The sequence below is a fragment of the Hippocampus comes genome, unplaced genomic scaffold (genome assembly GCF_001891065.2).
Source record: "Hippocampus comes isolate QL1 unplaced genomic scaffold, H_comes_QL1_v1.1 scaffold45, whole genome shotgun sequence".
Lineage (NCBI taxonomy): Eukaryota > Metazoa > Chordata > Actinopteri > Syngnathiformes > Syngnathidae > Hippocampus > Hippocampus comes.
Window position 1 is genome coordinate 639,395 of NW_017805783.1, and position 27,751 is coordinate 667,145.

At 40.9% G+C, this 27,751-nt stretch overlaps 2 protein-coding genes across 2 annotated transcripts in view; both read right to left on the reverse strand.

Moving 5' to 3' along the window:
- Nucleotides 1-599: 599 nt before the first annotated feature.
- vps37ba (VPS37B subunit of ESCRT-I a) lies at nucleotides 600-20,571 on the reverse strand. Its single transcript, XM_019885200.1, has 4 exons — nucleotides 20,368-20,571; nucleotides 14,407-14,578; nucleotides 4,558-4,640; nucleotides 600-3,059 (listed from the first exon to the last, which is right to left on the reverse strand). The coding sequence occupies exons 1-4, from the start codon at nucleotides 20,470-20,472 to the stop codon at nucleotides 2,568-2,570; spliced, it is 852 nt and encodes a 283-aa protein (XP_019740759.1). The 5' UTR covers nucleotides 20,473-20,571; the 3' UTR covers nucleotides 600-2,567.
- A 2,029-nt stretch (nucleotides 20,572-22,600) lies between these two features.
- The window catches only part of abcb9 (ATP-binding cassette, sub-family B (MDR/TAP), member 9), an 8,082-nt gene continuing 2,931 nt past the window's right edge, over nucleotides 22,601-27,751 (reverse strand). Inside the window, exons 2-11 of the mRNA XM_019885201.1 lie at nucleotides 27,746-27,751; nucleotides 26,882-27,027; nucleotides 26,612-26,817; nucleotides 26,313-26,510; nucleotides 26,101-26,229; nucleotides 25,816-26,004; nucleotides 25,569-25,742; nucleotides 25,302-25,461; nucleotides 25,059-25,195; nucleotides 22,601-22,934 (exon numbers count right to left, since the gene is read on the reverse strand). The exon at nucleotides 27,746-27,751 is cut by the window's right edge and continues 94 nt beyond it. Coding sequence (XP_019740760.1) covers nucleotides 22,623-22,934; nucleotides 25,059-25,195; nucleotides 25,302-25,461; nucleotides 25,569-25,742; nucleotides 25,816-26,004; nucleotides 26,101-26,229; nucleotides 26,313-26,510; nucleotides 26,612-26,817; nucleotides 26,882-27,027; nucleotides 27,746-27,751 — 1,657 coding nt within the window. The 3' untranslated portion in view covers nucleotides 22,601-22,622. The remainder of the gene's footprint in view (nucleotides 22,935-25,058; nucleotides 25,196-25,301; nucleotides 25,462-25,568; nucleotides 25,743-25,815; nucleotides 26,005-26,100; nucleotides 26,230-26,312; nucleotides 26,511-26,611; nucleotides 26,818-26,881; nucleotides 27,028-27,745) is intronic.

The window sequence follows — 27,751 nt, forward strand, 5'->3', positions numbered from 1 at the left end:
AAATGTATCCAGGGAATATTGTCTCTTGGTCAATTCATGGATCAAACCTGTTGGCAAGATGCCCATTAAGTAATGAAATATTGAACAACAAAACTCGAAATCCCTAACTTTTCCAGCAACCGACTGCATTTTAGAAACTTAATTGACTTATTTTGTCGAACGACGAACTATAGGGTTAGTGAAAATTTTGCACGATAGTTAACATCGAATTACTGTATTTGGTGGTGAATTTTGCACATCAACTAACTTTAAGTTGTAACATAATACACCGATTTATTCCGAAAAAACGGTAGAAGGATGAACATTTCTCTCAGGTCTTTACTCGGATAAACACATTAGAGTAACATATTGGTTAAAAAAAATCATATTTAATAATGCGTATGCATGTACCCTATATTCTGGACAATATTGTAGTGACAGAGGGTCTCTCACTCGTCGACTGCCCCCCCCCCCCCCAGAAAGATTCACGCAATATCAGTTCAAGACACTAGATGGCCGTCTTGTTCAATACAAAGTAACTACCGTAGTACCCAATAGCGACAGCACCAGAGAGGATGCAACGTCAATATCAGCATGTGTTAATGAGGAAATAATTCAACTGATACAAAAATTTGAGATTTATTGAACTTGAAAATAGCATAAAATTCCACTTAAACATTCAGAATAAGTAAACACCTAAACAGTACACTGGGGGGAACTCACCAACCACATAAAACCATGGCTACGTGTATCAGGTCAGCTGAACAGCAGCTAATATAAATGTTAAGAGTTTTCAGACTAAGCACAAAGGCCATGCACAAAATAATTATCCTATATTCATTTGAAATGCTTTTTCATCAAGTCATTGATGATTCAGCTTCCAATTATGTATTGTTACACTACTGTCTTGAGGGTAAATACAATTGACACACACACAACATTTCAGAGCCCTGTTGTTCCACGCAATGGGTTAAAAAAATGTTTGGAAAAAAAAAAACAGCACATGCAAAAATGTTCGAATTCACACCAGGCATACCTCAGCACAACGTAGGAAGAATAGGGGAGATCACAAGCACCAGTCGGCACAAAGCCTGCTGAGGATGTCACACTGGCACATGCTCACTGGTCTGACCTTCTGCTTCGTGTGAGAGCAGATGATAACAGTCCACAGTCACAAGCTGCTCTTTTCAAATTTCCCAACCAGCCAATTTGATGAGCAGAATAGAGAAAACGGAGCAGTCAGCAGGACGTGGCCGACACCACTACACGTGTAGGCACTCGCGGCTCTTAGACAGTGCACAGCAACAGCAGTACGGGTGAAAAAGTAATGTTCTAGTTACACCACAAAAAGACTAATTCCAAAGCTGGGCTAGTCCTGCGAGTCCCTCTTTAATAAATCTGTTTTGCATGTGTGCAACTGTGTTTCTGATCCACATGTTACACATGGCAGACAATCTAACCAAAGACCGCATTGATAAAAAAAAAAAAACTTTAAACAGTGATGAGTGAAGCCTTTGATGCTCAGTGTGAGATAATGTCAGCATATGTTAAATTCAACTTAATGTTTGAAATCAACTTAATTGTTGGAAGAAGCTCCAGACCATACCAAGGGTGTTAAAAAGACAAAAGACACAGATTGCTGCGTGACAACAGGAATCCACAGAAGACGCGCAAACAAATTGTACTGTATGGCAAGATACAAATCCTTCATCTTCGATTTGGCTCTAAAGGCCCAAATTATTCAAATATTTCAGCCAGCCATCTTCCCAAGTCCCTTTTGACATCTGCCCTGATATTGGACTGAGTGCAAAAGTCAGCCCTCTTGAACAAGGCAGGTCTGGACCTTCTGAGACACGTTCCATTTTGATTCACAAACAAAGGTTTCCTGTACAAACACGTGTTGATCAGTCTAGATTGTTTAGCATAAACATAAATCTACTAAGTACTATTTAATAAAATGATGCTGTATGTACCATGTGAACGTGTATAGAAAAAAAATCTCACAGCATAGATGCTTTCCCCCTGAATATATTCTGGGAAATTATACATTTGTCAAAACACAGTCAATATGGTCTCTCTGCTCGCTGCGACTGGAAAATAATGACTAAGTAAACCTACATTTTTCTCCCGAGTTCTGTTTAGTAAGGATCAAGCCAATAAAGAGTGGGGAGACCAAAAATTAATGGGCTTAAAGAGCTGAGTGTACTGCACAGAGACAGGAAGTGCCAAGAGATGACGAGCTCAACAGCTAACATGCTGCAGCTTGCGTCATGATAGGCTACACTGGCTGCTTCTTCTGTGGAGTATTTGGTCAAATGGAGGCCAGGCTGATCTCACCATGATTTGTTGTTGTTGTTTGGAGTGTTGATGAGAGTTTTGAGTGAGACGTGAGCACATATCCCCACAAGTACAAATTGACTTCAGATAAACGGCACCATTGCATACAGTGCTGGTCTGTCTTCTGGTCTGTCTGGAGATTGGTCATAATCAGAGATGGCAAGCGCCACAGAAAATTGTTCATAAAGGAGTTCCAGTAGTGAGGTGTCCGTGGCACACACTGTCAACTCTTTCATGGCAATGGCTTTGATTCACTGAATGATGAAGCCAGGCTGCGGGGCAACACGAGAGGGGGCTCTCTGTGGCAAAGCAGGTGGGTACTGCGCTAAGAAAGGATAGCCGGATGAAACATTCGGGTAGGGTTGACCCGTTCTGGGAGGAATTGGCGGATATGGTGAGACTGCATAGTAGGTCGAAGACTGCGGGGTAACAGTTGGAACCGGATTTAGCAGTGGGGCTGTCTGGGATGGAGGAGCTGGAGGCTTCCTTCTGGGTTGAAGTAGAGGGGACGAGTCACTGCCTTCCTCGGTGAGGAGGGAGGTTGAGGGTCTGGCTCCAGCTGACATATCCTGAGATCGGGAGGTCGATACCGATGCCTGTGGAAGCTGCTGGCCCTTCAGCACCACCTCCTGCAGCTTCTCGATCTTCACCCGTCTCAAGTGGGCCAACTTCCTCTGGTTCTGGTAGGAATCGATGAAGGCTTCAAGGGTCATGTCACCGTCCAGGAAAGAATCAGCCATATTCTGTAGTAATGAATACATTTGGGACATGTTTTTAAAGTGCAACATGAAATTTAAAAAAATAATAAAATTAAAAAAATAAAAAAGGTACTACAGAGAGGAAATTATTTTGCTTCCACAATAAGCAGTATGACGTGTCAGCTGTTATTATTAAGCGTAGAAAAAAAGTAGTGTGTTTCCGGTAACATGAAATTTCAGCATAAGGTCGGTAGGTCGTACAAAGTATTTTTTTTTAATCTCCCCCTCCCCCATCAAAAATGTAAACAAAATAATCATAAAACATAAAACAAGGAGACAGTGAAACCCCCGCTTGAGAGATTTGGGTACCCGACGGCTGGGTGTTACAGCCATCTTGTTACCTCTGCGTCCCGCGTCCTAGACGCATAATTTTCCCACGGGACACACAGTTCCAAATAATGTGCGTTTTTGGGACGCAAGAAAATTTCTCAGTCAAAACATACAAAAAATAAAAAAATAAAAAAAACGACGGCAAGCCTGAGGATTTCACGGTAACAATAGTTATCAGTAGCGTGTCGTTTCCGTGGCGTCATTTTAACGGTACCGAAAAATAGTTTAACCATTAAAGTCACTGCACACGACTTGACTGTGTGATCAACGCGATTTCACTGTGCCTCTATGTGTGTTTGTGGTGTGGTGTGTGAGTGTGTTTCTTCTAATTTACTTTCGTTTTGTTTTGTTTTCAGTGTTGGGGGGACGCAACAGATAACGTTATGTGCGCATGCGGGTTGCTATTTTAGTCCGCAAACTGAGGAATCGCGCGGATGAAAGTTTGAGATGGTGGCGAAAAAAACTCATAGGTCTACTAATTACGACATTTAAGAAATGGGAATGCCAGTCTGATTTTTCGTATGAATCATTCAAAGGGCGTATCACTAAACTCACCTGGGATGTATGCACAGAACACGAGAGCGAGATTCGACGAGAGGCACGATTACGAGGCAAGTTGGTCATTAGATTTGTAGGCTAATCGCTATGAAAAATATAATGAAACAGTATTGGTTATTCTATAATTTACTAGTTGTAGCATGGTACCTTTATGAATAAAACATTCGTCACAAGGTGTAGTAATGCTAATGTTAACTGTTGGTAGAACTAATGATGACGTGTGTTAAATTTGAAGGTTGTTTGAAAATAATGCAGATCGTCAAGTTTTTTTTCGAGGTAGAAATTCTCAGTCGGTCGGGTTACCGGAAACACACTACTTTTTTTCTATGCCTTATTTTAAAATGAAAACATTTCAACCAGTTTCAAATTTGTCTCACTAAAAGTACCTAGAGCAATATTGTCTACCAGTGCCACAGCTTAAAATATCGGGATAGTATGACACCCGGTGATAAAATGAACTGACGGACATGGTAAATAATATCAACCACGTTTTAACAAGTGATTTGTAAAATGAGAATATCAGGCAGAGGAATTACAATACAAGCAAGTCACTGTGAATGAAGCAAGACATGTATGGAGATGTCAGCGTAATTACCTCCGTTTCCTCTTCTATTTTGGCTCCCTCTGCCTGCAGTAGAGCCAAAAAAATGTCCAGCGATGTGTTTCCTGATTTCTGATCTAAAGTAGAGAAAAAAAAAGTATGACAATGATTAGTTAGTGATTAATTCAAAGGTTAAAATGAATGCTTGTAGACCCAAAGGATGCGAAACGTGAGGTGTACCAAGACTGATATTGAAGACTGCAACTGCTATTTTTAACACTAAGCAATGGATTATTCTAACTACTGTCTCATCTTTCTATGAAATAATAAATAAATCGTTTTACTTGTTAAACCAAGCCTTCTTCTGAGAATTCATTTGGGTATGTAAACACATGCTGGCCACACGGTGCTGAGACAAGTTATGCAAAATGTGCCACTCCTGGCCCTGTGACCGGCACATCCCAACAACCACAATTGCTCTCTGTTTGCCCAGACAGTGTTTCTCTGAGTCAGCTGAAAAGACCATGTTACCTCTTAATCTCTAAGTAAGGTGTCTGTTATGTTTGTGCTCCTGAGCAAGCCTGAAAGTCAACACCAGCAACTCCATGTTTGGGGTCAGATCAACCCCAAAGGGCCAAGTCATCAGGCAGGTATGTGGCACTGTTCATTTCATATCCAAAATGTCCACTTAACATGAAAAGTGGCAAAGATTCAGGTCTAGGATTCAGGTAAATCCATCAATGACTAAGACTCATAACATAATTTTCGAGATTTCTTTCTCAATCCATTAAATGTTAAAGATAAATGAGGAAAATATAAGATAACTAAGAATAATTTAGTACTGAACCGCTGAGATACAGCATTGAAAGGGGAAGTCAAGTCCAAAATGTTCTTCTAACATTAGCAGTACAATATGACACATTCAAATACAGGTAACAGAAATACACATTTAAAACAACGATTAAGTTATAACTTAATGCATTGCGCCTCGAAATGCACTCTGGGAACCGAGTGGCTAGATCATGTGACACACCTGTGCAGTGTTGATGTGTTGTGTTCATCACACCACAGTAACAATAACAAAACAAATCAAGGATTAATGCTCTGTGTTGGTAGGACAAGTTTTTTTTTCTTTTTTTAAAAGTAAAAACTTTTTAAAAATACAACCAAAATTATTCTGTGGCAATTACACAATAACGTCCAGTAACATTTCAACACTCAATAGACTAAAAACATAACTAGAGCAGCCCAGTGACAATATGAGCGAGCCAAGTTCAACTGTGACCTGGGAACATTCGCTTCCCGGCCTTATTGAAAGGAAAATCTAGTAGTAGACTGGAGCGTGGACTGTCAGTCTCTGAGCAAATCAGACTGTCTCTCGCCATGCAGCAGGTTCCACAATATTGTCAAAATGGCACTAAAGTAGTAACCTGGAGTATTGACGAGAGAGGACGTGATTACGTTGCCACTGCTGTTGGGTTGAGCACTCCAGAGCAGATCAAAAGTGCGGCCATCATCAAGTTATTGCATGCTGTGTGTGCAAATGCTTTGGTATACTGCTAGTGTTTACTGCCTTAGTAGTGCGAGTGAACTGAAGTTCAGCACCATGTTTCGTGCTAGCCGCACTAGTAAGTGGACATATCATTCGCCTTGAGTGGAATTGAAACTCTAGGAACCGGTTCTCTCCAAGAACCTGTTTTAGATTCCTATCTCTGTTTATCCACCTGTTGCCATTCATACAATGGAATAATAGCTTCCACGAGTGCAACTCAACAGGCGACAGATTCCACACTAAACAAAAAATGGTAAATGGACTGTCACTTGCATAGTGCTTTTCTACCCCGGGTACTCAAAGCCCTTCACGCTGTTACCTCATTCACCGACTGGTGACGCAGCACCAGGAGCAACTGGGAATTCAGTATCTTGCTCAAGGAACCTTGACAAAGTTGCAATGGCCGGGGATTGAACCTCCAACCTCCTGCTTGCCAAACGACTGAGCCATGCCGCGCCACAAAAAAAGAAAATCAAATTGTTAAAATCTGAGTTCAGAATAAATACTAAAACACTATCAAAAATGTTCTTATGCAAATGTGCCAAAGCTCAATAAAGGGAGGCAATCTTCAATTTGGTAATTCCCCTCTCTGCATTCCTCACACTCCAAGTCAATGGACTCATGCGGGTCCTCACTGAACCTGCTCCACAACAACAGACACCTCTGTTAACTAAAATGCATGTGTTACATGTTGATTCATGAGCAGTGATGCTGGTAACGCGTTACTATGTAATGCATTCCGAAAAAAATGGCCCCTTTTTGAAGCAGAAGCACTCAAACAGTGTTCTAGAAGGGGCTTGGCACCCAGGTTGTTGGTAATCAAGTCACACAAACACATCAAAACATAAGTGGCGAGTAACTACAGGACTGTGTCGGGCCATCACATAGCCGCAGACGCTTCCCTGATTGGGCCACTACGAATTTATCCACTTAAATTCATCAAGCCATTTTATCACATCGCACATTCTTTGCTCATTAGGTTAAATATTACCAAAAGGAATGTCTTGAACATGATAAATGCCTGAGTCTGGATCTACAGTATATGGCTACGTTCAAACTGCAGGGCGCGATGCCCAATTCAGATGTGTTGTTAATTCCTAGCTTAATTCCAAGAATTGAGTTGCAGTGTGAGCATAGCCTACTTTGCCACATTCACAGACATCTCTTAACCAGTACAAATTGCTTGGACATGCCCGGAACACCTCACCAGGAAGGCGTCCAGGAGGCATCCTAATAAGATGCCCGAACCACCTCATATGGCTCCTGTCAACATGGAGAAGAAGTGGCTCGACTCTGAGCCTGTCCCGGATGACTGAGCTACTCACCTTATCTCTAAGGGAGAGCCTGGACACCCTGCGGAGAGTGAACTAATTTTGGCCGCTTGAATCCTCAAACTCGTTCTTTTGGTCACAACCCATAGGTCATGACCATAGGTGAGGGTTGGAACATAGATCGACCGGTAAATTGAGAGCTTTGCCTGAACGATGTTCTTTTTCTCAAATGCTGCACCATTTTTACACCGGACTTAACAGGCCGCACATCTACCATTAAGTTACATTTTTGACTCATCAGTCCACAGAATGTTTTTTCTGAAAGTCTTGAGGATCATCAAGATGTCTTTTGGCAAATGTGAAATGAGCCTTTGTGTTCTTTTTGGAAAGCAGTGGTTTTCGCCTGGGAACTCTCCCATGGATGCCATTTTTGGCCAGTGTCTTCCTGATGGTAGAGTTGTGAACACTGACCTGAACTGAGGCTAGCGAGTTCTGTTGTCCTTTGGGTGTTGTTCTAGGTTCTTTTGCAACCTCCTAGATACGTCATCGTTGCACTCTTGGAGTAATTTTAGCTGGTCGACAACTCCGGAGTATGTTTACCACTGGTCCCAGTTTTATTCATTTGTGGATAAAGGCTCTGATAGTGTTTTGCTGAAGCCTCACTGTCTTGGAAATTGCTTTATAATCATTCTCAGGCTGATTGATTTCAATAACTCTTTGTATTTCTTCTTGAATTTCCTTGGATCGTGTCATTATGCATTTGTTTCTTGACATCTTATAGCTTTAATGTTGTAATGAATCTCAAACTCTGGCCACTGCTACCATAACCATTAAAATGAATGGGGGAAACTCGCCCCTGGGAGCATACCCCTTGAAATGAATGGAGGACACCCACCCCTGGTACAATACTCATTGAAATCAATTGGGTATTCTTGTCCCTGGTAGCATACGCGTCCAAAAGATTGGGAGACACTGGCCACTAGTACCATTCCCACTGAAATAAATGAGAGAAAAGCCCTTGTACTTTACTTTGTCTGATAGATTCTATTTGTGATTTCTCGATTCTATAAATGAGGTACTCAGGTGTTGCCTGTGACACTGAATTCAGCTTTACCAAAACTAGCGTTAGTCACAGTTACTTTATGATTTCAAAGGTCTAGTTTTGAGTAAGGTCCTAGAATACAGGATGGTTACAATTTTGAAATTTCTCAAAAAATACCCTTCTTAAAGTCTCTAATTTCAATTACCAGTCGTTCAAAGTGTACGGAAATATAGTGGGTGCTTAGTAGACAATTTGCATCATTAGCTCCTGTGTTTTTAGATGACTCGTAGCAAGCGCCTCTCGAGAACCCCATAAACTTAAGAAATCTCTGAGCTCGGCAATAAACTTACATCACAGTTCAGGTTCAGATAACGACTGTCAGGGTTCACCTGTTTTCTGGGTTTGGTCTAGTGACGACATCTGGCTGACACCGTAATTTTCAATGGCCAAAGAGTGAGCTCAGTTGAAGCATCACAGGTAAAGTAATTAACATATATTTCCAAAATAATGTTTTTTTAATGGTATAGCAAGATATAGATTTGAATTTTCAGCCCGACTGATGCAAGCAAACGAGATGACTTGTTGCCAGCATTACAAGCATTGGAATTTAGGTACCGGTAGTGCTTGTTACAGTTGCTTATTTTTCTCTATGTTCAAACAAATATGAAAGAGCAAAGTATTATAAAGCAGTCAACTATTCTGTCTGCAATTCATGTCTAATGTAAGCATTAATACATACATACATACATCCATACATACACTTGAATTGGCCCATTAATCAGTTATTGGAATTTTATTCTAAAAAATGCCATATCAGTCGGATGCTAATTCTAACCAAGATGTCCTGTTTCAAGAACTACAATGAACCGATCTAAACCAGCTTTTTGAACCAAAAAGCCATTACTGAGCACTAGAGAAGAGAAAGAAATGTCAGCCCACATCATCCACCACTCCCTCCGCCCACTGCTTCTGTTTCACACCAGGCTTTGGCAGTACAATGGCCAACTGTGTTACAGAGTCCTCAGAGGCAACAGACTGTGGTGGGCTGGTGGCAGTGGACAGTCAGTGCCTTGGCATCCACAGCATAACGGATAGGAGAAGGATATCCAAGAGGAGGCCACACTACCACTTCTTAAAATAGGGTGGAGGCTAGAAATAGTTGAACTATCAGCAAGTGAAGTGAAATTTATCCATACAGCCCTAACATAAAGTGAAGTGAAATTTATATATACAGCCCTAAATCACAAAAGAAAGTCTTATATCGCTTCACATGCCTACATTTGGGAAATATTAAGGACATCCCTTAATGCTGACCTAACCCTATACGGAATCTTGTTCTTTCGGTCACGACCCCATAGCTCGTAACCATAGGTGAGGGTTGGATTAATTCTTCTTTTTGCATTTTAAAAGTTAAATATATTTAATTTGTGTAATTCGATAGATTGAAGAAACAAACAATTGGAGGCACACAACCGGCAACAAAATGAACATCATCTCATTTGCGGATGAAATTAAGTCAAACTTCCGCCACCATAAAGGAGTAGTGGATGGCTGGAGAGCTATTTTGAGATGGTAGCTCGGCAACCACTGCATCAACACAGCCAGAAGTATCATCACATTATGCTCACACATGAGAAAGTAGTGTGAAGGTGTATCAGATTCTTTGGTGCTTATGAGACCGCATCCAAAGCCCCGTTCACACGACAAGATTTACTCCGACGCTGCACCGACTCTACGCCAGTGGAGCGTTCACACATGCAAATTTACTTCGACGTAGCGCCGCTCAACAGCGTAGTGCGCATTAAATTTGATCCACCTCAGGGAGGTGGTTTAAAAATTTCCTCCGAAGCAAATGCTCGTTTGCAAAGCAGCACCGAAGCAAATGTGCGCGTGAACGCAACTGGCGTAAATTTGCTCCAGAGCAAATGGTCGCTTGCCGGGGAGTGGCCTCGCTACGCGCTGGAAGAGTCCATACGGGTACTTGCAAATGCATCCTGGGTATTTTGTGCTTGAAAACATGGCGGGTCACAGCAACATTTCTATAAACACTTGTGAAAAAAACGAAAGCAGGGGGGTGAACTGGGGCGACGATGAAACTTCAGCCATTTTTGTTACAATCGAAGGAGGGGATATGGTACTTCCTTTCCCCGCCTTCTTCTTTCTTTACGCATGCGCATGTTTTACTGCGAAACAAAATACTGCCCCGTGTGACCGCAAGTGGAGTTACTTCGGCACTACGTCGGTGCAGCGTCGCTCAGCGGCTTTTACGTGGGGACGTTCCACCAAATTTGTTGCGGTGTAAAATATATCGCATCAAAATACTTCGGTGCAGCGTCGGAGTAAATCTTGCCGTGTGAACAGGGCTCAAGAATCAACTCGGATTTGCAGCTTTCTTAATTTAAAATTAAGTTTGACTATTCAGCCCTTTATGCAGCAACAATTTCTGGTTACAAAACTGTTCATTCAGCTTCTAAAGGGAAGTATCCAAACTGGAAAAACAGGTCTTCTATCACATATTTGTTCAAAGCAATAACATTACAACCAACATGAAATGAAAATGTTCAATTTCATTTCAATCCCATTCAAAAACTGATGAATGATATACTAGACCACATAGTCATGATCTATACTCAGTATGTCATTAGGACAGACCACCTTTTGTATGAAGACACCCACTTTTCAAGTGAGCAAAGGCATTGGACCCTGTGACTGATGGGTGTTTCTAGTTGGGCAGGTGTTGCCTTTCAGATTGGTTGCTCAAACATTAGATAAAGCTTGTTTGGCTTTGGAGTTCACTTGTTATAACTGAATTTACTGTTAAGCAAACCAGACGAAGACCAGAGAGCTGTCTACGGGAGAAAAGCAAACCATTTTGAAGCTAAGAGAAGAGGGCAAAAAAAATGATCAGTGCTATTGCACAAACATTGGGCATAGCCAACACTATGATTTGGAATGTCGTGAAAAAGAAACCACTGGTGTACTGAGGAACAGACCTTGAACAGGTCGGCCAAGGGAATCAAATGCAGTTGTTGAAAGGAACGCTGCTGACTGCGGGTAAGAAACACCCAAAGACAACACTTCCATAGGGTAGGGGTGAAGGTATCACAATCCACTGTTCGAAGAAATATAGACTAGCCTCTAGACTAGAAGACAAAAACCACTCATCAGCGGGAAAAAAAAAGGCCAGCTAGGATTTTGCAAAGTAGTACAGAGATGAGCAACAAAATTTTTCATGGACTGAGGAGACCAAGATGAACCTCTATCAAAGTCATTGAAAGGCCAAAGTATTAAGAAAGAAAAGATCTGCTTTTGATCCAAAACATGGTTGCCAAGACTAGTGGACTAGTCACTACAACGACGACGATCAAAATCATCAACAATTTGATCGTCGACGAGTCGTTTATTTGGTATTGTTTTTCTCCCAAAAACTGCATGCCTCCTGCTCCTCCCACTAGCTGCATGCCTGCCTGTCACCCACACGCGCAGTAATAGTATTGTGGGTCAAGCTGCCTTTGATGGCAGGATGATGGGGATGCTCGATGATCTAAAAAGGAAACACGTTGTGGCTGATGCCTGATTTAATTTCTGACATAGAGACAGTCACATCTGGAAGCTAGCTATAGTTAGCAGCCACAGGTTACGGTGTGTGTTTGAAGTACCGTTTTAACACAATAGCCCCGTTCACACGGCAACGTTTGGTCCGACGCTGCGCCGAAACAGATCCAGTCGAGCGTTCACACATGCACATTTGCTCCGACGTAGCTCCACTAAAGAGCTTATACCGGACCAAATTTGATCCACCTCAGGGAGGGGGTTTAAAAATTTGCTCCAGAGCAAATGCTCGTTTGCGACGCTACGCCGGAACAAATGTGCACGTGTGAATGCAGCTGGGTTAAATTTGCTCCAGAGGAAATGCTCGCTTGCGGGGGAGTGGCCTCGCTACGCTCGCTACCAGATGCACGGAATCCAACCCCGGTCGACAGTGACGAGGGGGCCAGCGACACAGACGAAGCCCGGCCGTGCACCCCCGTTCCCGGTAAAAGTGTCGGCGATTTAAGCGGTGAAGACAGCACTCACGATCAAGAAGAGAATCGAGCCCGACCCGGCGGAGCCCGATTTGCAGGCCCGAGCCCGAAGCAAACCCGACATTTCATATTTTATTTGTGAGTATTTTTGGGAGAAAAAAAGCACAAGATTTCTTACGGTTAAAATAATCTACATATTTTTATGAACATGATCAATGCATTTGCACAACAAAATAACGCTGAAATACAGAATAAGAGGCCAGACAAAGAGAAATCTCGATGCGCATTTGCTTAATTACACAGAGAAATCCTGCGGCTTACTAGGCTTTAAATAGAATAATTCAAATCAAATAAATAGGTAAAGATATATGAAATTATTTCTATAGGATTGTTTAAACGAACATCGTTTTAGTGTACATTTTTTAAAACATATATTGTGGCAGTCATAAGGAGCACACACGATTGACTGTAAACACGTCTTTATTCCACAACTGCCAACAAGTGGATCTATTCTGAACAAGGACAGAATAGTGTCCGCCATAATATTTATTAAAAGAAAAATAAATAAAAGTCCGCGAGAGAGAAGCCCGACCCGACCCAAACCTGTTTTACTTCCACATTCCTGTCGTTTTGGTCCGCAGCAGAAACTGCACGTGTGACCGCAAGTGGAGCTGCGCCGATGCTGCGTCGGAGCTGTCACGCTCAGCGGCTTTGCACGTGTGACCGCTCCACAAAATTTGCTCCGGTGTAAAATATATCGCAACAAAATATTTCGGTGCAGCGTCGGACCAAATGTGTACCGTGTGAACAGGGCTATTGTCCTATTTGGTAACAGCTACTAGAGATTAAGGCGGCATTAGTCCGTGAACTCACATTTCTTAACAACCAAAACAGTGTGTGCAGTATGTATGCCCGTGATTGACATCAAAGCAGGAAGAAAAAGTGAAAGACTAGCCAAGTCTCTCACTGGACTTTAAACCAATGCCCTCCCGCCCCCACCCCTTCCACCCAGGAATCTGCAGAGAAAGTGCTGATTCCGTGGAGAACAATCCTGATTCTGCGGAGAGCAAATCTTGATTCCACGGCTTGAAAGTTGAAATAAATAAATAAATAATCTAAGTAAATAAAATGACTAGCTATAAATCTAAATTAATGAACTAATGAAGTAAGAAATCTTTTAGGAAATTATCTGCAAAACCAAAACTATGGAACATTGCTGTTGTAAAATAATCGACATCAGCATTTTCTTTGACCCAATAGGACAGGTTTACATTATAATACTAAAAATAACAGATTTTGTTTTCATGACTTATAATGAATTCAACAACACAGACAGTTCTTTCTCTGTTATGTGACGTCACCTTTACTGGCCGTCTCCATGAAATGAAGAGAAAGAAAAGCATCGACTCATTTCCCAATAATTCCACCACCTCCCACAACGCTTCTCTGTCGATATAAGACACTTATAAAAAAGAGCCTCAACACCTGGGATCATATTTACTTTTGCCAACACTGCCGAATGTCATCGTCTTTTGCGTGTCACTCGACGTCATGCTTTTGTGAGCATGCGTGTCAAGTCATGGACGCATTTAGTTAACATCAGAGAATGCATTTGTTTTTGTAATGTTAACGAGAACATAAAAAGAGTGGATTTAACGAAAACGTAACGAACCTAGCCTACCTGAACCGCGACATGGAGCAGCCGGGATGAAAATTACATTTAAATCTAATATTCTGCACCTTGCCCTTATTTCCGCGGGGAGCTTTGAAATCCACAGTAAATTCTGCGATTGCAGACTCCTGCTGGGACTACACACAACATGCATTTGAATAAGAGAACATACATTATACATACATGATGCGTGCAAACGAGGATATTGATGAATCACAAACTTTTGAATGTAACCCATTGATCGGAAAAATCTAAGTATTTAAGTGCCAAGCTCGCGTTACAATTTAACTGATCGATAAATGTTGGACTGTTACGACAACCACAATAAACTCCCTCTATACCTAGAGTGGACTTGCGCAGCTGATAGGCCTCAAAGCTTTCTTGAAGGCAGCCATATCTCTTGGTAAGTGTATCTTTCTTGAGCTCCAGTCCAGGTTGGAGGGCAAGGTTTTCCTCTGCCAGGGTTCTGTTGTTAACAAGTGTTGTCTCTTTGCTTTGCTGGACTTCCTGCATCTGAAACAAATGAATGGTGGCACTGTATTTCAGCATAACACAAGAAAAAAAAGCCTTCAAATTAGCTCAAAGTTCAGAAAACAAACTCAATACATGAAGGTGGGCAATTTACGAAATTTTGCCTGTCCGTCATTCGTCAGTTGCCTGGGTACCTGTATGTCATCGTCAGTCCGCCATCATTTCAAGCCATATTGAACTCTCTATTTGTCACGCTGTCAGATTGACATTTTATTGTAACCGCATTTCCATCATCGCTAAATTACAGTTTGTCACGTCACTGCTGAAATTACAGTTGGTCACCACTATTTTAGAGCCGAAAGATATTCTTCTTCACCTTCTCCTTGTACTACGTTTCGCACATTCGCAGGACAAGCAGCATATCGTCTCCGATGAAGAACCACGCCACCTATCATGAAAACTAAAGCAAAGACGTTCCATCGTCTTTACAATCATCTCTTTGACTCAAACATTTAATAAATAACATAACTTCCATACATTTTGGAACCCAGTAGTGGATAAATCCAAGATAAGTCATGACACAACGCTGACATGGTTATTTGTACCGCACCAGTCAATGCATCCTCTCTTGCTCTCTGCAAATCAAGAAGTAATGGTGACACCCTAACCAGAAGTAATTGTTTCCCAAATATTCTTGAAATAAATAATGAGACTGACACTTTTTTATTGTTGTCTGTTGTCTTAATGTTTTTGAGTTCCGATAAATAATTTATAATTTACTGTTTGTTTTCAGTTTGCAGCTGATGTAAAATGGGCTGTATAAATAAAGTTGTATTGTATTGAAATCTATAATGTGAGAATGACAGGGCGTGGCCAATTTTCTCATGAATTAATCCCCTAACATTTGCAAGTGTCAGCAAAGGAGCAAAGGTAGCAAAATGGAGATTCATGTCAGGATTCATCAGCATCGCAAACACTCACAAATTTCCGCCCCTCAGTGGGAGAAGAGCTTATGCTAGCATGAGGAAGAACTGTCATTAGGGCCGGACCAATATTATTTTTTTGTTTTAGGCCAATGATGATTTTTAGCAGAAAAAAGATGCATGAAATAACTCCACCCCACCCAACACACACACACACACGCGCACACACACACACACACACACACACACACACACACACACACACACACACACACACACACACACGGCACAGTGCATTTAATTACTGAAGTTATAAGGATAATAATCCTCGTCATATATGTGTTTGTTTTATCAGTAGTTGAATGTATGTAATATTTAATACATTAACGTTTGATTTAGGTTGCACTAAGGTTTTTTTTTTTTTTTCAACAAATTGTAACTTAAGGTTATGTGTAAACCAGTGACATCCAGCTCAATTATTTTTTTGAACAAACTGTAACTTAAGGTTGTGTGTAAAGTAGTGACATCCAGCTCAATTCCTTGCATTGCTCACCTAAGCATTGCTTGTAAAAATTAAGATTTCTTTTGAAGGACCTGTTTGTAGAATGACCTTATCAAAAAATTACATCATATATATTAAAGGATACAAGGTTATGCTATAGATCAACGCATAATAAATAATGAGACTATTGTTACTGTAACTAGTTAGAGTACATAAAAGTAAAAACAACTGGAAATTATCGGCCAAATTTTGGCTGATGTGGAAGGGCCATAATCGGCCAATTTCATCAACCAGGCCCAAATTGTCATCATTTTCAGAATCATTTTAATAGTGAATGGAGAAACTTATTGTTGGGGATGTTTTGCACTCGCATAGTCCACAACTGCATCATGTTTCTAATGCATGTGTAACAAAATGTAACAATATTGGCATACATGAAACATACTTGATCAACTTTCCTAACAACAGAAAAAAATTGGTACTCACAAAACTAAATTTACACATTCAAAAAACAGGCTAAATGTGCAAATATAGGAAGCATTATGTTCGGACTTGTGGGAAGTTGAACACGCACCTTCATGGAGTGACTCATGCATGAACAACTGAACAAAGGAAAACATGTTATACTGGACAAGTAGCTGAATAGCTGTCTGTCTTTACAAGAGCTAGATGGAAATCTTTGAATAGCATCAATACATGTGGACCTGGTTTGTGGAGTAAAAAAAAAGGAAAAAAAATTGGCTTATTTAATGTCTTATTTGCTCCCCACACCACCCATCTTCAATAGTAGTTCTCCTCATCGGGGTCACAAGTGGGTATGAGGCCCGAGCCCAGATTCAAATTTCAAACCTCAGAACTGTGAGGCCAATGTACTAACCGCTTACCACCGCACAAGTTAGAAACAGAAAAATGATTCATTTGAATTGTTCATAATTAGACAAGGTAGAATGATTTTGAAAAGAACTGGGTGCACAAGCTTGAACTCATTTTTTTTCTTTTTCTTTTTTTTCCCTAATTCATGTCAAAAGTAGACATACAGTCACTTGCATATAGTTAAGCTAAATCTTTTTAGAAGTGGTGTCAATGCTTCTTGAACAGGAGTCACCAATTTGGTGCCCAATGGCACCAGGTAGCAGCCATGGACCACATGAGTAACCTGCCGGCCTTTTTAACAATAGGTCACCAGTGATGGGGCATTGGGATATTCTAGGAATGTTGTACAAGTGAACTTTTGGAGATGTGACCATCGGTAGAGATTTGTAAAACTCATGTATTCCACATTCATCCATTTCCCCAAATATTGTGAGAAATCAATGACATAATCAATGTCTGCCCTGCGATTGGCTGGCAACCAATTCATGGTGTACCCCACCTACTGCCCAAAAACAGCTGGGATAAGCTCCAGCACACCCACCACCCTTGTGAGGCTCGGTGGATCAAAAAATGGATGGATGGATAATCAATGTCTTCACATAAATGAATACCATTAATTTCTACAAATAACATTTTCCATATAATTTGAAAAAAATTGTTATTTCATAAGTAGGTATCAAATTAGTCAGTAAGAAATGGCTCTCAGTTTGAAAATGGTTTGTGATCCCTGTTCTAGAATGTCTGTTAAGTTGACAAGTCCCTTTCTTGTTAGAAATCACAAGTTCACAACTGAGCGTAGCTGGCAGTTCCTCAGAAGAAAAAAAAAAAAGGATTGGTTTACGACATTGGCTCAAGCAGTACTCACAACAACAGCGAAGTCTAAGGAACTGAAAATGTGGCACTGAACACTGTGACCAAATCGCGCTAGATTTTGGTTTTGTGCACATCTCACACTTTAAATCCAAGTGTGTGTTTTGCTTTATCTGGGGCAATGGCAAAGAGAAGCAATATGATGACAAGCATAAAGCCAAAAATGGAATCGTGGCAACCTACCGATAGAAAAAGGGATACACATATCGCTATCTTGGCTGGTCAATACAATATGTAGAGAACAAGTACACAACAAAAATAAAAGAAGAATGGAATGTCTGTCTTGTAAGACAGTTCAGAATGCGAATACATTTCCCTCTACAGTAAACAAAGGTTCAAAGACAGCGACAGATTAACCCTGGACCAGTCTAATTCCTTTGATTATTTACTAGGAGAAACAACGTGGTTTTGATTGCGGAGCATGTCTGTGCTATTTGACTGTTGCCACTTGACGGCTGAGGGGAGGTTGTTGTTTTGCGCATTAACGGGCAGCATTTTTGCAACAGCCCAATTTAGGGCTCTCTACGGATGGGATAGCTTGGAGGGGTTGTGACGCGTGGTGCGTCATCGATGTGGACAGGAAAGAGGGTAGTTTAGAAGTAAAGCAAAGTGAGAGAGATGACTAAATGGGACTGGAGAATTGAAGCATTCTTTCAGTATGTGTGCTACTCGCCACTGGCCGATATCTAAGCTGCTAAAAAGCTACAGTTGCTGACATTTAATTTTAGATTGTAGCAACCATGTGTGACATCATCCACGCACTGTTCGCAACAGCCATTATTCTTGGTGACCTCACCTCTCAAAAATATTCTTGGTGACCTCACCTCTCAAAGGACATTTCAAATCTGGCCTCTTTCATCTAAAACGGCTTCAAAAATGTGCAGCAAGAGGGAATAAGATTATATGCAGAGTGCCAATTAAATGGACTCTTTACACAATTTGAGTTAACACTCTATAGCACCACATTATATGTAAATGGCTGCCCATTCCGCATCCATTGCAGCATCATGGTCACCCTGACAGGGGGATTAATCCCCCATTTGCGGCACCTTCTTAAGGTTTGTTGTTTTTACCCAGATGAGTGTTTTTCTTTTCTTCTTTTTTTTTGTTCGTTGCCCTCTTGGGGGATGAAGATCAGGGTATTTTTATCAGGCATATTTGTCAAATGTGGGCCAGTGAAGCTCTTCGACTCTTGTGATCAAGGGCTATATAAATAAATTTGACTTGACTAGTCCGTTTATCATTACGCAAAGTGTGCCTCACGCGTCTTGACATGTTGGGTTTTGCACAAAATGCCACCTTCAGCTTGCCTTCAAGGTTCTTGTTACGACAAGGCAGGCATTGAGATCACAGGTAAGGTATTGTGTTCAAAAAGAACTTGTGGTGCATGCTTGAGTTTCAGTTAATGACCCATGGCACCCACTTTCTTTGTTTCCATTCAGTGTCTTTTAGAAAGAAAAAAAACGACTCAGACAGAACCTACACATGTCTTTATTTGGGTGATTCTTTTCTCAGGACTAAAGTCAACAACTGTATTGTTGAAGTAAATAAGCCACTCCCACTGTGTAGCTTATGGAAAGAGGAAACCATGGAGACTAACAAGACAGGGTGTGGATCAGAAACAGAAACATTGACTCGCAACCCAGTAATCTTTAAACTTTGAAAAGGTGAAATGAAAGTAGCGCACTTGAGTCCTATACCTTATGACTGACAGCAGGGGCCTTTGGTCAAAGGTGAAGTCAGCATTTGTTGTATGCAGGCTAAAATTAGATCAACATCACGTACATTATCCTAAATTATATTTGCAGAGTTTGAATAAAAAGATGAAGTAACTGACGTCCGTCTGGGCATCACGTTGAATGTTTGCAATTATTTTACTTCCCTCGCGGGATGAACGCGGTGTGTCCTCGGATGGCCACACGAAAGGTAGCGTGTCACAATATAATAAATGATTGCGATAGGAAAATAACCTTGAGCAACTGTCGCATCAAATTACAATGAGTCGTAAAACCACGCTCAAGTATCAATTTTAGATCACTCAAGTACCGTAACAAAATTTCCCGAATTCAAATCAAATAGTTCCTGTGACAGCATTTCGCTAGCTTCGGTTTACTGGAAACACTGTTCTCGGAAAATAGGAAAATCCGGTTAATGCCTGTTACATTAGATAATCGTGACAGTCAACTCACAAGTTAGCAAATAATTAGCAGGTTTTCCCAGTGCTGTCTGGCAGGACCACACGTATCCGAAAGTGTCGTCGCTAGGAAACTTCTTGGCATGTTTTCGCGTGACTCACCATGACGGTGCTTCTTCCTTACAGGGGTCTCACTCATATTCCGACAGATTCGTTGACATATGTAAAGTCTGTATTCGGCCGAGGAAAACAAAACGCCTGGAGCGATGTCGTCAATTGAATACACAAATAATCAGACTTGAAACAATCTTTGCCGATGTTTGCTTGACAAGGTTAACAACGTATACGTTATTCAACATGTACAACTACTTTCAATGTAGTCATTTACACATGTTTTTACAATACAACAACAAATATTCATGCAATGTCGAGGGGCGTTTTGGGGGAAACAAAACAAAGGATTCAGGAAACGGTAATCGACGGGAGCCAGTAGTTAGCAACTGACTGCATTAGCAAGAGCTCAACATACCTCGTCCATCTCTTGAATCATTTTGGTAAGTTTTTCGTCGTCCTCCAGAATTTCGTTGAGCTGCGTCAACGTGTACTCGCTGAACTTGTTGGAAAAGCTAGACATTTTCACTGTCGTCGTGTATTTCTCCTCGGCTACAATCCCTCTTCTCGCCTCTGTTTGTGACAGCTGACTGAGCTTCCCAGGAAGTACATTGCATATAGGCCCAATGGTGCTTTCATGGCTCGTCGGAAATACATCAAACACCTTCGGTTCATGTCTTTGAATACGCATTTGGGAGAGAAATACAGTACTACAAACAAGAAAGCGCGTAAATAAGATATATTTAAACCATTTCAGAAATAAAACAATCAGGAAATATAATTTTTTAAATACAGATGAACTGCAAACTTGATGAATAGTTTTTAGACAGAGGGAGATTTTTTTTAATAAAAGGTATGAGAAATAAGTGTGATGTAAAAGACAAAAAAAGGTACGCTGTGTAGCTATGTTATTTATTATTTAGTTATTCTGTATTACCATACAGTATATGTATAATAAAAACTCATCCAGAAAACCATCACACGTCCAATTGTAAGTGAATGCAGCATTTGGCCTTAATCCATCAATCATAAACGAATAAAGGGAACACTTATAACACACCACCAGGCGGATTAAATATTCAATTTTTATTGAATACATCCGTATTTGTTCAGAACAAAGTGATTCAGAATCATTCCAAACAAAAGCGAATATGTTGCTCAGTGTGTGGTATTTAAATGCCTTCCTACAACATAGCGGCATGCTCCTGGTGAGAACTACGGATGGCCCTGTAGGGTGCGATCACCTGCTAAACCTGGATAATCAGTCAGCAATAATTGATAGGATTCAGGTCTGGGGACTGGGTGGGCCAGTAAATCACATCAATGTTTTTGTCATGCAAGAGCTGCTAACATGCCAACCCTGAGTCCTGGCATAGTCAAGTACAGTGACAGAAGGAACAAAGGGACCACTTTGGCCACCGTTGTGGATGTGTGGCCCTTATGTTAACATTGAGCAGACACGCGCTGTACTTTTTTAAGGAGAAAAAAGATCCCAAACTATCTGGCCCTATGTGGAAAAAAATAATTCCCAAAAACTTGTCTTTTCTTGAAAATGTGTGACAAGTTTTTTGATGAGTTGTCCTTGCACTCTCAGTGTAATTTTATTTGGCCAGTCTTGTTCACCATTCTTAGTTTTCTTAATTTGTGGATGGTGACTCCAACTGGGTTGTGCGAGTTCCAAAGCCTTGGAAATGTGGCTTTGTAACCCCGTTGAAGTGTGTATTCTGCTCATATTTAGTCATGCAATTATAACTTTCTCATGTCCACAGTGAAACTCTTGTTTTGTAGCCAGATGTGTCCTTGAAGCACACTACCTCATCAGTTAGACAGACATAGGAATGAACCAGTTGATATAAGCTAACAATCGGTTTAGCAGAAACGAAAGACCTGATGCCACACCATACATTTTGGTACCGCCTTTCTGATGATATAAATATGATGTGAATCCCTCTCTTCTTCTCACTCGTGACATGCAGCCATTTGTCTGTAACTCACTGATGCCCAAAATATTCTGTTATTAAAAGCTTCGAAGAAACTATTCGACTCCAGCCTATATTTGGATAGACTGCTAGAGACTTAGAACGCTTTGTTCCTCATTTGTTCTTATGTTTGGAGTGTAGCATAATGCAATTCTTTAGATATTGTAGCCCTACCTCACTTTGTCTGACAGGTACTATTTACGTGTACATGATTTCTCAATTCACCAAATCTGGTGGTACTACAGCCTGGGTGTGAGTAGCAAAACTATACTCAGCTGTCCAAAACCTGTGATCAATTTCAACTCATGACTTAAAACAGGGCAATTAGTTTCCCCAAAAAAAAGATACAGTACATAGGTTTGGGTTCTTTACCCCCTTATTTAATCCAATTTCATTTAGAAACTGCATCTTGCATGCAAGTTGCTGTAAGATATTAAAATTGGTTTGATGATCTGAGACATTTAAGTGTGATTAAAAAAAGAGAGAAAGAGAGACAGTGAAAAAAAAAAAAGAGAGAGAGAGAGAGAGAGAGAGAGAGAGAGAGAGAGAGAGAGAGAGAGAGAGAGAGTTGGGACATTACAACGCTAAATATTTTTGTTGTCAGCCACAAACAGAAGTGGTCATTAGTATTATCGAACTATGTATGGTGAATGATTCAATAAACAAACAGGAAACTTTTCCACACAGTTTATTCTCAATAGCGAGGATTGTACTCTTGATCACTTGCACTGCTGCTTTGTCTGCTACGTTGGTATCCATCAGGCTTCCAGGAGGAATTTTCTGAAAGATTTAGAACTTCATCCCCTGTCTCGATGCCCAGAACCTGTCGCTGCACCAGTTTGTAGTACAACCCCCCGCTGGCCATCAGCTGACCGTGAGATCCCTGTTCAGCCACACGGCCCTTATCAATCACGATGATGCTGTCTGCCCTTTCAACAGTACTGAGCCGGTGTGCAACCACTAACACTGTGTGCTCCCTCATGATGTTGTTTAGAGCTTGCTGAACCTGTAGGAACCATAAGGTGAAGGCAAAGATCAATTTTTTTTCATCAACTCTTGAATTCTCTAACAGTGGAACCTCGAAGACAGATGCAACTGAAACTAAAGCAAAACTGCTTTGATTTTAATATCACAGAGCTGATGACGAGGTGTGAGGTAAAAATATATTATACAATCTACTTCATAATGTTTGAGTCCATACAGTATAATGTGTCAGATTAGATACTCAGGTACTCCTGGAAAATTAGGTTCACTAGGTTGCAAAGTTTAGCCCCTCTCCCTCCTGGCGCCGGGGTAAGAGAAAAAAAAAATTATTTGCTCATCTCCATCCATCCACCCATTTTCCACCGCTTATCCGGGGTCGGGTCGCGGGGGCAGCAGCTTTAGTAGGGAAGCCCAGACTTCCCTCTCCCCAGCCACTTCTTCGAGCTCTTCCCGGCGGATCCAGAGGCGTTCCCAGGCCAGCTGGGTGACATAGTCTCTCCAGCGTGTCCTGGGTCATCCCCGGGGTCCCCTGCCAGTGGGGACATGCCCGGAACACCTCACCAGGGAGGCGTCCAGGAGGCATCCTAATCAGATGCCCGAGCCACCTCATCTGACTCCTCTCGATGTGGAGGAGAAGCTTTGCTAATCTGTTCCCTCCATATACAAAACATTACTCAGTTTAGCACATTGACAAGAGAGGATCACATTTGAAGAAGGAAGATTCTTCCTGTGTGTTCCTCTGTCATCGACGTGCTGAATTGAGGGTACATATTAGTAAATTGAGGGTAAAGATTCATAAATTTAGGATACCGTACAGTAATCTGAGGGTAGTATTAGTAAACTGAGGGGTAACTGTCTCTTGTCCTGCCAAAGTACTTGCTGAATTTGTTTTCCCAAATTTAGGAATGATAAACTTTGAACAGTCAATAACCCATAAATACTGGAAACACAGTGAATATGACTATTATACTATTATTTTTAATTGTGAGCCATCCACAATTTGACCACATGTTCAATCGGTTCTATCTCCACCAGGGGTGTCCAAACTTTTTCTTTTGAGTGCCGCATACAGAAACATGGAAGGATGAAAGGGGCACTTTTAAATTCTTCAACTTTTTGAAACACCCTAGAGTCGTTCAAGAACGCAGGTATATATAGTGAGTACTGTATTGTCGAGTTAATGTCATCAGCTTTCTGCTAAAGGTGTTAAGGCAAATAGTTTCTGGGGCGGCTAACAGCCGTGAATCTCACAGAGTAAATCCGGCTCGGCGCTAACTAGCAGCTGAATCCCACCTCCACATTCAGAATCCAAAAAAAAACCCCCAAACTGTACTAAAGTGACAATTTTTCAAACAATTACTTGAGGATCATTAATGTGAGGTCTTCATTAATCAGCCATCGAAGACAAAGTGGAAGATGCGATTTTTGCCTCTAAAATTGAATTATCTTTTGTCACTTCACTGTTTTGAAGATAAATTGTTACTCTTTTAATCATAAATTGTTTATTTGCATCTTCAAATATAGAGAAAAGTTCTATTGTATATAAACAAATTTATCAGCACTCTGCCCGCCTTAACCTTTTTTTAATCTTTCAGCCCATGTCAAATGTCTTCTTTTTTTTTTTAACTGAAAAATGGATGGCGGGCCACAAATGGCCCTAGCCCATAGTTTGGACTCTCCTGATCGACAGCAACCAAAAAATTAAAAACAAAAAAAATCTAGAATATAACCAAAACAGAGATAATTATTTGTTCATTGAACTGTGCTTCAAAAGAAGTGGTGTTACACTGTGTACAATGTTTTTGAATAAGCGCTCAAAAAAAAAGAAAAAGAAAAAAAAAAGGTAAAAGTAACAAAACACATCAGGAATTAATCCTTTTATTTTTGCTGATTTTGCTCTATATGCTGATGCTCGAAATGATGACAGGTGAAACTCCTAAATTTAGTGTCACTTTACAGGCATTTTTTATGCCATTATAAACTCCTGGTTTCAATTTTGAAGTCAATTTAACTTATGGTGCATGTGACTTCAAAGGTTCCACTGGATAGCATTTAGCGATTCAAATCAAGTTATGGGATTTTATTACATCTCAAGAGTGTCTTAAACAATGAACAATGTTCACTGGGGAAAAGCAATGTTACTCACAATGTGTTCACTTTCTGCATCCAAGGCACTGGTTGCTTCATCCAGGATAAGAACACGAGGCTGTCGGACAAGAGCTCTTGCAATCGCCACCCTTTGTTTTTGCCCACCTGACAATTGTGCGCCTTTCTCACCAACACCTAGTGAACAGTTGGATGCCAAACAGTGAGAGCAGAAAGTTAATTACTGGTCATTTTTTAGGGAAAATATATTTGGAAGTCAGTAACTAAGATATGCAATAATAACTTGTTTGATAGCCTTGAGGAAGGTCCATGATGAAATCATGAGCATTTGCTTTTGTGGCTGCCTGGATGACAGCCTCCATGGGGACATCAGTCAGACCATAAGTGATGTTCTCCTCAATTGTTCGGGCAAAAAGCACTGGCTCTTGCCCCACAAGCGCCACCTGCATAGGGATCGTTATTACTCAAAATGTAAGGGTATGTATTTAAATCCTGAAACATATCGAATGTCACAGCAGAAGGTCCAATTTTTTTTTCTTGACGGTCTGACCTGAGAGTGGAGGTCTCCATGCTGGAAACTGTGAACAGGTTTTCCATCCAACAGGACTTGACCGTGCTGAGGAACATAGAAGTTTTCCAATAGGTTGACGCAAGAGCTCTTTCCGCTGCCTGAAGGTCCCACCAGGGCAGTTACCTCGCCAGGCTTTAGAGTGAATGACACTCCCTGCATCATACCAATTACTATTTAAGTAACTTGAGTTACAGAGAATATTATACTGTAGGCGATTTTATAAAACCTTAAGTATTTCAATCTCTGGCCGAGTAGGGTAGGCAAATTTGATATCTTGAAAGTCCACCAGACCAGTGAATGTCTCCAGAGTCTCTGTACCATCTGCTGGGTGGTCAGGTTTTCTGTCCAAGTACTCGAAAACTTTTTCAGCAGCTCCTACGCCCTGCATGAGGCCTGAGTAAACTGATGCAATGTTCTGCAAGATGAAGTCCACATGAATTCAGATTACAGACCTCACCAGTGGTTCAGAGACAATACACACAAGAAGAGAAAATAAATAGAGATCAAATACCGCCAAACATTCCCCCATTTCAAGCATGTATATGAAAAATGATAACAACTGGCTGCTTTCCATCTGACCAGTAACCACAAGGTGGCCACCATAGGCAAGGATGGTCACCTCTAGAGCAAGCTCTGAGATCTAGAAAACAGAAAGACTGAGATAAATAGCAATGAATTCATTCGGTAATCAATATAATTAGTAATGCATCAACTGATACCTACACAACTGGACCACATATAGCAAGCATATGCCAGAGCTTGTTTCTTGTTGAGATGATACATGACAACGAGCTTGTCGTAGTAGGAGTCAGCCTCTCGATGCTCATTAGCGAAGCTTCGTACTGTCTTCATGGCTGAAATGGTTTCTTCTGCAACTTTGTTAGCCTTTGCAAGGGTTGTTTGCACCTCTTTCGTTAATTTCTAGGGTGAAAAAAATCCAAGTTGTATCTGATTAATCTTAAAATTAAAAATAAATAAATGAATCGATAATAATAATAATAAAACATTCATTGGTAGATTACCTTGTAGTAATTGCCATAATACTCAGAAAGAAGGGCAATAAAAGGAAGCCCCATCATGTTGACTAGTGTTAGCTTCCAGGACATCCCAAACATGAAAATGAGAAAGCCAACAGCCTTGATGGTGCTCCTCAAGAACACGTTGATGTTCTGGGAGATGAGGTCACTCACTTGGGTGGTGTCAGCTGACAGACGTGAAGTGATGTCACCTTAAGAGTGATAAAAAGATGAGAATAGTAAAAAGGATTGATGTTATGATGACGCTTAACTCACCTGTATGGTTCTCATCAAAAAAGCCGATATCCTGATTCATTAGAGTTCTAAAAAGGTGGTTCCTGAACCGAAGATTCAATCGTGCAAATGTGAGCGTAAACACTCCTCCACGCACGCCAACTGCAATTGAACTGAATAGAGGGAAAGTGGTTAAAAGTCAAGCATTTTAACATCATCTTTATCATGATACACATTAATGACATCCTGCCCAAAAAGCTTGTCCAGAACCAATCATGTTGTACTCAAAACAACAACAGACAAAACACACACATTTCAATGTCCTCAGTAGGCGAGTGAGGAGTCGGTGCGAAGCGCTTTGAGTGCCTGGTAGGTGGAAAAGCACTCATTGTGGAGTGTGGAACCGAAAGGTAAACAACACTTTTTTTTTTTTTTTTACTCGAGTCTGCTTGTGCTGTGCCCGTGTGATGTAGTAAAGTGTACATTCCCAATGCCGAGTGGATGTCACGGCGGCGATAGACTGACTGGGATAGCCTGAAATAATAACGGAAGGGTGACAAACAAGCTGACACGTCCACCCCTGGCTTTATTCTGTTTGTAAAGATGAAGGAACAATGCTGTATATTAATGACCCGCACCAAAATGATTTTACTTTTCGATACAAATTTTGTGGAAATTGCTTATGCTGTTCAATGTATTCCTTCTACCAGAGAACAAAACCTCCTTGCCTAAGGTAATATATTGTTTCTTCAGACATTTTCAATGTAATTTTAACCTCCATCACCACATACGAAAAACCACACACTGAGTTGGCAAGAGTCAGGTGGTGTGCATCTTATGTTAAAAAAAAATGGACCTCTCCCTACGCCCCACCAATAGATCTATTGGTGGGGCGTATATATATATATATAT